Source organism: Mesitornis unicolor, unplaced genomic scaffold (assembly GCF_000695765.1).
Source record: "Mesitornis unicolor isolate BGI_N332 unplaced genomic scaffold, ASM69576v1 scaffold40700, whole genome shotgun sequence".
NCBI lineage: Eukaryota > Metazoa > Chordata > Aves > Mesitornithiformes > Mesitornithidae > Mesitornis > Mesitornis unicolor.
The window spans coordinates 58,034-66,304 of record NW_010158359.1 but is presented as its reverse complement, the minus strand read 5'-3'; the positions used below and the strand labels follow the sequence as shown (position 1 = coordinate 66,304).

The window sequence follows — 8,271 nt, the reverse complement described above, 5'->3', positions numbered from 1 at the left end:
CGCGTGGGCCCAGACGCCGCGTGGAGCTGCCGTTGCGCTGCCGGGCGCGGGGCCGAGGGAAGTGCGGCCCTGGCCTCTTCTCTGCGCCCCCGAGTTCCGCCGCTCTCCTCAGCGGCGCGGTCGGCGAAGGGCTCCCCTCCCCCCGCTGCACACACCCATTTTGTGGAACTTGGGTTTATGCCGTCAGCGACCCGTTGCTCTGGGAGAAGGAGGCACGCGGAGCCGCTCCCAACGTCTGCCCTCGGTAGAACCGGTAACGCTCCGAAAACTATGGCTCTCAAAGCTTTCCTGTTTTTGGTAAGCCAACTGTAATTCCGGTCGAGGTGGACAATAGACACTGCAGTCTGTTAATAGTGAACTCGCTTTCCCGATCTCATTTATTCGTGGTCATTGAGTACATGCACTCTGGAAGAAATTTAAGCCCGGATAGGCTGTTTCCTCTGATACACTTGCAGTGTTTTGTAAAGTGAGTGATTGCTGAGCATATGTGCTTAACGTAAAAGGTTGTGTGCTTCCTTAACAATATTCTCTTTCTCCAGAATAAGGCATTATTAAAAGACCTTTAAATTAGAAACATTAAAAATAATCTTAGTTAATTAAGAAGCTTCTTTGTGGTACAACACTCTTGCTTTTGGGCTAAATAACTATTGTTTCAGTTGGTTTTCACTTGGGTTTTTTAGTACACTAAAACATGTATTTATCGTAACTTCTTATTTTCTAGGCAGGTGCAATCAGAGTGTTGTGTGTCATCTTTTCAAAGATGGTATTCCAAATTTCTGGTATTAGCATGAACTATTCCTATTTACTGGCAGAATTTCTATAAACAGCTCTTTTTAATAGTTAGGACTGTGTTTAAAATAGGTATTAATTGGAGGGGTGGGGATGAAGGCTTCAGACTGGGAGAGGAGTGATTGATAATGCTGTGACATGCCTTAGTGGCTAGTGTAGCTTACAAAAATACTGAAAATTAAGCCAATTACTTAGTGATCACTTAAGCTTTTTTTTTTTTGAAGAATCTCAATCTCTGTACACAACAGGTTGTTTCTTTGTGTCTGGACAAGTACTCTGAAAGTAAACTGTGTAAATGCAGTAAGCTGAAAACAAGAAACTCACTCAGCAGATGAATACCAAGTGAAGTTTTACTTTCTACCTCTACTTGTATAGCTACAAATAAGAACCTGACCTGATAAGAACCAATCAGGATGTTCACATACGTCAGCACTTTCCCATCCATCATTTCCCATACTTTATGGCCAAGTGTTCCAAGACGGAGATATCCTGCCACACACCACGCATGCCATTCAACCAGTGTTCTGGTCGAGATAACCCAGGCACACAGTGCTTTGTGTAGCTTTGAACTCCTACTTTTAGGCTGGCCCAAGGTCCTGTTAGACTTAATAATAACATAGTTTAATCTTTTAAAGATTTCCTTTTTATAAATCCTAGCTGCTATTTATTATCTTAATAACGTTCTCATGAGAATCCCAACTTCTGCAGCGCCTTGGTTTGCAGCCTCTTGATGTTTCTCCGCATGTAAACACTGTAAGATCACCAGTTGGGGAGGGGGTTAGGAAAGACAAGTGCTTGGAATGCAAAACACCCAGTTTGTCTCATTAGGAAAATGCCCTATGAATTACCAACCTGTGTGTGCAAAGCTGATCAAATTCATAAACATACTTGTAGTATGTTTAAGCAAGAGAATATTCAGAATGGTTTGCTTCGTCACAAAGTAAGAATATAGTACAATCACATTTTGATAATCCTGATATGTAATATGTTTCACACTTAAGCTTACCTACTCCAGTATATTTTTTAAAAGTTACATTAATGTTTAATTGCATAAATTTGTTAAAACAGTGTGTTTCTGTAGCTTGTAGTACGTTACTATTTAACTTAAAGAAAAAGTGCTCTCTTAAGGCTTTATTTTCTGCTGCAAGAGAGAATATAATATGCCAAAGTTTGAATTATTGTCTGCATACTGAAGTAAAAGCTATTCTGTAAGCATCTTTAATAGGGTTATGCTGTATCACAGAGGGTTTTAGCATTCAAAACGTTTCACATCATTATTTGCAGCTTATGTAAAGCATAATAGTTTAACATATGGCTTGGATTTTAGCTTTTTGATCCATTTTGGAGTTAATTCTTTTTACCCATTGTGATTATTGTTTTCACATAGGATGCACTTTAAATAAAAATAAAATTTAAAAAACCCAACTCTTTTATGAGTTTGGTGAAATTTTTTTTTCCTACTCCATCAACTCTATTGAGGCCTCTAGATGCCGATTTCCTAAAAGTCTCTAATTTTGTTACTGTCAGTTACCTCCTTTCCATCAGTTTACTTCAGTTTCACTAAGTTATCCTCTACATTTTTTCTTCCTTACCGTGGCAGACTTCTGTTTCTTAACTCCTAATGTTAACATAGGCCATAAGTTGGTATCAGTGTCTTTAGCAATACTAACATGAAGTTTTCCACACCCTAGGCTGCCACTCGTCCAGTTGCATAGCGAGGCAGGTGTATCTTAAGTAACCACTGATGCCAGTCTAATGGTGGTTTTACAGAGTGTTATAGACCTAAATTCACTGTGTCTCTGTGGAAGGAGGAACAACAAACCATTGTGATTGGGGCAGCTGTGCCTTGCTCCCTTCCCCACATGGCAGCTGAAGGGGTCTCTGACTTTAAATGCACAATATTCTTATGATTCTAAATGTTCCCTTCTGTAGGAAGTAGAGGTTGAATTGCATTTCGCTTTCCTGTCATAGGTTTCATCTGCTGCTTCCATAACCAGCTTCTGAGATTGTGTGCCATTTTCATCAGCAGTCACATAGATCCTTATAACAGGGTGACTGTACAGTTAATTTGCATCTATATTGTCCATAAGATGTGCATGTGATAATGTATGATGCAGATGGTAAAGATCTTGGAGAAACCAGAGTTGTTAGCTCTGTCTCACTGAGATGCAAATGTGTCTGCATCTTGCTTCCCAAATCTTAGGGTTTGGAGGGGACTTCCCGCAGCAGCCAAGTGAACAGCAAATTGCCATGGTATCTCCAGCAAGTAACAAGTTGTGATAACGGGGGAAGGAAGAACAGAGAGTAGAATGTTGGGTGTAGGGACGGCGGGAGAATAAAGATGTTGTAAACTTAAAAACCCAGCTAGGGTTTAGCAGACTTTATTGTTCCAAATGCAGTGCAATTGATATGTGGTTTTCCTGCCTTCAGCCTGAGCTTAGCTCCACGCATTGTGGCATTAGGAGCCTAAGCTATGTTATGTAGGTTGTCTCCTCCTTGCATCATTGTTGTAGAACAGTCTAGGCCAGGGGTGCAAAGAAATGTGATGTAGGCACCACTAGTGCAGTATGTTTTAAATTCTTCCTGTTAACTATGCTGGACCCAAATTAATTTCTGCAGAACTAGCTGAATGATGTCTTTGAGGTCCTTGCCAGATTCCTGGCAAGGTCTACATGATGTTTAACAAAACAGAATTCTCAAGGTCTGTTTTTAGAATACAGAACACTTAGCTCTGTGTATATTGTAGAAATCCACATTTGTAGACTGAAAGGCTGCATCTGCTGCTGTTTGCCAGAAAATTCCCTGACGAGTTCTTTCAAATCTTTACATGTGTCAAGGGTACAAAGAGTACATGCTTGCACCTGTGTATGTCTGTTTTTCTGGATCTTACTGTGCACATCTTGTTTCATTTCAATTGTGTGGTGGTTGTTTCATGTACTCTTGAAGACTTAAATTGGTTGTGCTCTCTGCCTCTTTCTACCATAGCAGAACTACTGTTCTTATCCACTTAACATTGATGCCTAGCAAGTATATATTATCTAAAGACTTGATGCAATATTTGCTTTTTGCATTACATTAAATTAATTGCCTTCTAATCTTTTAAGGCTAGAACACACATTTCAGAATTCCTGTAACTGTTTGTAAGAAATGTAACCCAGTCTGATGCATGTTACTTTACATGGCTATGAATCCTGGTCCAAGATTGAGCTGTGGAAAAAAAAAGATGTCTGTATTGTCTCTGTGACTACAGAAAAGACCTCTAAAGCAGTCTATTGTAGTTTCTTACTGGTACTTTTGTCCCTTCCTACTCCTTCCTTTCATTCATGCCTTGTGTTCGTTTGATAGAGTACATCGTGTAAGTTTCTGAATTCTAAATAATGTAAATGTTATTGTAGTTAATTTTAGCTTAACATTTTAAAAATAGATGTCATTGAGCGCAATACTGGAGGCAGTTTATCCTTGTAGGGTTTTGTGGGTTTAACATCTCAGGAGGAACCATTTGAAGGAAACCCTTCTAAGACCATATTGTTTTATGATAAACAGTAAAACTGGGTTTACTGTCACTGTTTACATTTACTGTAGGAACAGGCTGTAAACAGAATGAGCACAAGGATTGGTGGAGGAAGACTTTTGTGTTGATAATGTGGGGGTTTTTTCTGATTTTTACAGAATTGTAAACAATCTCAGTGTTTTAGCTGAATTTCCAGAGTCAGTAAGTTCCAGGTATACCAAGAAGAAGTTAAAGTGGAAAAAGTGTGTCTAAATGCTAATGTTTGGGAAATAGTCTCGTGAGGAAAGAGTCGTAATCATTACTCATTTAAAACTCTTCATTTGTTCAGAGATACAAAACTGCCTAGATTACGTTGGGGGAGGGCAGTAATTACAAAAGTATCTTTTAAAAATTATTTAAGATCAATATGCTGTGTTATGTTTGTTAATAGTGACCTAGTTTTGAAGGACAAAAGCTTTTTCAAGATTTTATTCACAGTTGGATTGACTTAGTGGTAGAGTAGAAGAACGTAAGGTATTAAAAGGAGATTTAAGAAAGTGCAAGGATTGATAAGGTGTAGCTACAGTGAAGGGATGTGTTACTGAAGAAAGGATTTTAAAACTTGTTCTGTGCCCATACAGCTCTAACTAAACTTTAAGGAAAAAAAAACCTTAGAAGAACCTGTAAATCAACCCAACTGGACAATTAACAATTCTTGTTAAGTTCTGTGTTGATGTATTTGAAATTTATATTCATTGGGTCTGTTACAGTCCAGCCTATGCTAAACTGCAACAGCCAGTGGAAATCTCTAAGCACTAACTTCAGTCTTACTGGGCATAAAACTCCTTTTGGATTTTGAACCAATTTGACCTAAATAGCCATTAAAGTTCCTGCCTTTTTGTGAACAACAGCCTATGTCTTGTTTGTAGAAATTTTCATTTCATAACTTGTAGCAGTTTTAATAGCATCCTAAACTGGCCACTTCACAGGCAAAACAGCTGTTTAAATAGTTTTCTTTTTCACTGCAGAAGATCCTTTTGTGGAAACAGGAGGATGCTTTAAGCAATTGGATGCATTAGGTAGGGGGAATAGTTGAAGAGGTGTTTGGCAAGGCTTTTACTTACATACTTTGGAGTCAAGAGGGTTCCTTCTGAGAGGCCTGTGGAAGCTGGTAACTTGATTTTAGCAGTAAGGTAAAAACCAATAATTTTTCCTTGAAGATGATTGGTAAATATCTTTCAGTAATTACTAAAAGTCAACTTTGTTTCTTCTGTTCTTATTCCCTCAGATACCCTTTATGAATTCAGATTTGGATTTTGTCTAGTTGATGCATTTCGTAGTGAATAACTGCTACAGTTCTTGTTGGATAATTTGGTTTTAGGCCTTTTCAGGTTTTATAAACTGTGGTCATAAAGATCATTTCATACTCTTAGCATCTACGAAACTAAAAGTCCATTGCTGTTTATCTGTGTATAAATAACAGAAGGGAAGCTGTGAATTGTACTGTGTGATAATAATGCACAGATGCTTGTGGACATGGAACCTTAAGTGCTAAAACAATTCTGTGCCTTTCGGAGGGTTGTTCTTGGGATAGGCAACAGGTTATGTGGAAGGTACACTGAACACAGTCATCAAAAGCAAGGGGGGGGTTATTTGTATGCAACAATTCTTTGCAGCATTCTTTTTTTTAAGCACTAAAGAAAAGTTAAAAGCCAGTACCTATATCTGATTAAGTGCAGTTTTATGGTAGTTTAAGCTGATCTAAATTGGGACTGCTAAAGTTCAGTATCATTTTGCATCCTTTATTCTGCATCACATCTGATCTTGAAATGGAGGAGTTGAACCACTAGAAAGTTAATCACTTTTCTAATAGGATTATTTTTTCTCTGATTTTACTCCCTGACCTGCCTTGTTACAGGACAAGATTAACTCAAGTGCCTCTTAACCAGAGGGAGGGGCAGACTGAAATTGTTTATCTAGGGGTAGGATCATGCAGTGAACAAACACTCAAGAATTAAGTATTCACAGTGTTGGATATTGGCTGTTGTGCAAGCAATACAGTTAAAAATACATAATGAAAAGCCACATACCTTGAACTGTGATAACAGCAGATCTAGGCAGAGTGTGGTTAACATGCAGTTTTCAAAACTGAGATAAAATGTCTTTCAGGCTATAGTTGAGCTAGGTTAAAATTCAGGCTCTTTGTTCCCTTTCACTGCATGCTTTTGCAGTAGGTGTCCTCACAGGTTTGATGTGTAACTGAATGAATCTTTGCTCACATTCTTAGTTCTGACAAAACAGTCCAAATGGAAATACTGAGTGTTGATTTCTCCAATATATTAAGAGTGATTATTTGTGAAGATGCAAGGTAATGAGGCCTTGTTTTGGCTCAGGTGCAACCAGGACAGTTACTTGCCTGCAGTGCAGTTTGCCTGTCTGAAATGTGGATGGCTTTTATCCATCCTGGAGGTGGATAGGGACATGAGAAGGAGTGCTCACTGACCTTAATAAGTTAGGTGTTTTCTTTACATACAACATAAGATACAAGCAGTTCCAAGGAGTCAGTGTTATTATTTTCAGTTTTGTAAAGCTTCTCCATGCAGTTATATAAGACAGTAATTATAGCCCTTTACCTGCTGCTGCTAAGTGAGTATCTGCTGATTTAGGAAATCAGTATATTTTTTTTCCAATAAAAGGATGAAGATTTTAGTATGCTTCTTGCACGGTTTGGGAGTCCTGTATCAAACAAAAAAATTAATGTAGGTTTGCTACAATTATGCATGTTAACAGCACTTATTTTTTCGCCAGCTTAATTTATTTAATCCTTTTTGAGTTTATTGACCTATATCTGCATAGCTGAAACTACATTCCTGGAAGCCTTAACTGTATCACTGCAGTGTCCACTGGGTTTTGTGTTGTCACATGGAAAGATTTGAGATAATACAACTGAAGTACTACTAAAGTAGTTGAGGTGTGCTTCAGTGGCCCGTTCTCCTTTTTCCTGTTTGAAAGTCTTAGAGTGCACTTTCGCAAATGCTTTAGATGTTTTTGTAGGGTGGAGTTTGTTTATTGTAGCTGACATCAGTAGTACCCCTGATAGGTATTTCTGTCTTAATTGTATGCAGAATACTGTATACTTGCTTGAATACTTGAGACAAGTAGATTTCACTGAGATGGAATATAATGAGAAGCAATATTTACGTCTGATGTGGGTGAATTTGAATTGTTGCTTATTCAGTAAAGCACTATTTCAACTTTGGGTCATCTGTAGAGTTTACTTACATAAATAGTCTTTAAACTTCAGTAATTTCTGTTTCAGTGCTGTCTTCTATAAACTGAAAAGTCTTTATGCATTTCATTTTGGAATAAACAAAACCACTAGTTCATTTTGTACTCTGTTTTGTATCTTAAGCCTCTATCAGTTGAACTATAACATGCAGTATTACACAGTCAGAATTTTGGACTTTAGGGATGTAAAAATATTCATGTGAAAGTTTTATAAATTTACTACTTTTGAGCTGACAATATTGAGCTACTAATTTTTAATCTGTTTTATTACATTCATTTTATTTAGTTTGCTGTGAAACTTGATACTTGCCTTCCAAGCTATGCTGCTTTGCAGTGAGCAATTAATGTTAAGCATGACTTAAACTGAATTGAAAAGAATAATGGTCTTTAAGCTCCTAAAAAGCCCCTCCTACTGATTTTTTTTCTTTTCCCTTTCATGCATGGCTGCTATTATATGTCAGTTTAACAGTTCTGCAATTTTTTTGAACATTTGTCCATTTAATAAGTCAGTTTAATTTAAAATCTTTTAACGGGTATGCCTTGAATTATATTCTGCTAGTGGGACTGATTCAGAAACTGGTCGTGCTGAAAAATTCTCAAAGTACAGTAGCTTTTTTTAAATTATCAAGTTGAATTGCAATGCATAACATAAGCAACTGCTGTAAAGTAGTGCATTTGCAGAGATTGACAAAAGCCAAGGGACA

The 8,271-nt window shown here is 37.7% G+C and overlaps 1 protein-coding gene across 1 annotated transcript in view; it reads left to right on the top strand.

Annotated features, from left to right (window-relative positions):
- Nucleotides 1-177: 177 nt before the first annotated feature.
- The window catches only part of CSTF3 (cleavage stimulation factor, 3' pre-RNA, subunit 3, 77kDa), a 48,715-nt gene continuing 40,621 nt past the window's right edge, over nucleotides 178-8,271 (top strand). The window contains exon 1 of the mRNA XM_010183307.1: nucleotides 178-297. Within this exon, the coding sequence (XP_010181609.1) occupies nucleotides 178-297 (120 nt within the window). The remainder of the gene's footprint in view (nucleotides 298-8,271) is intronic.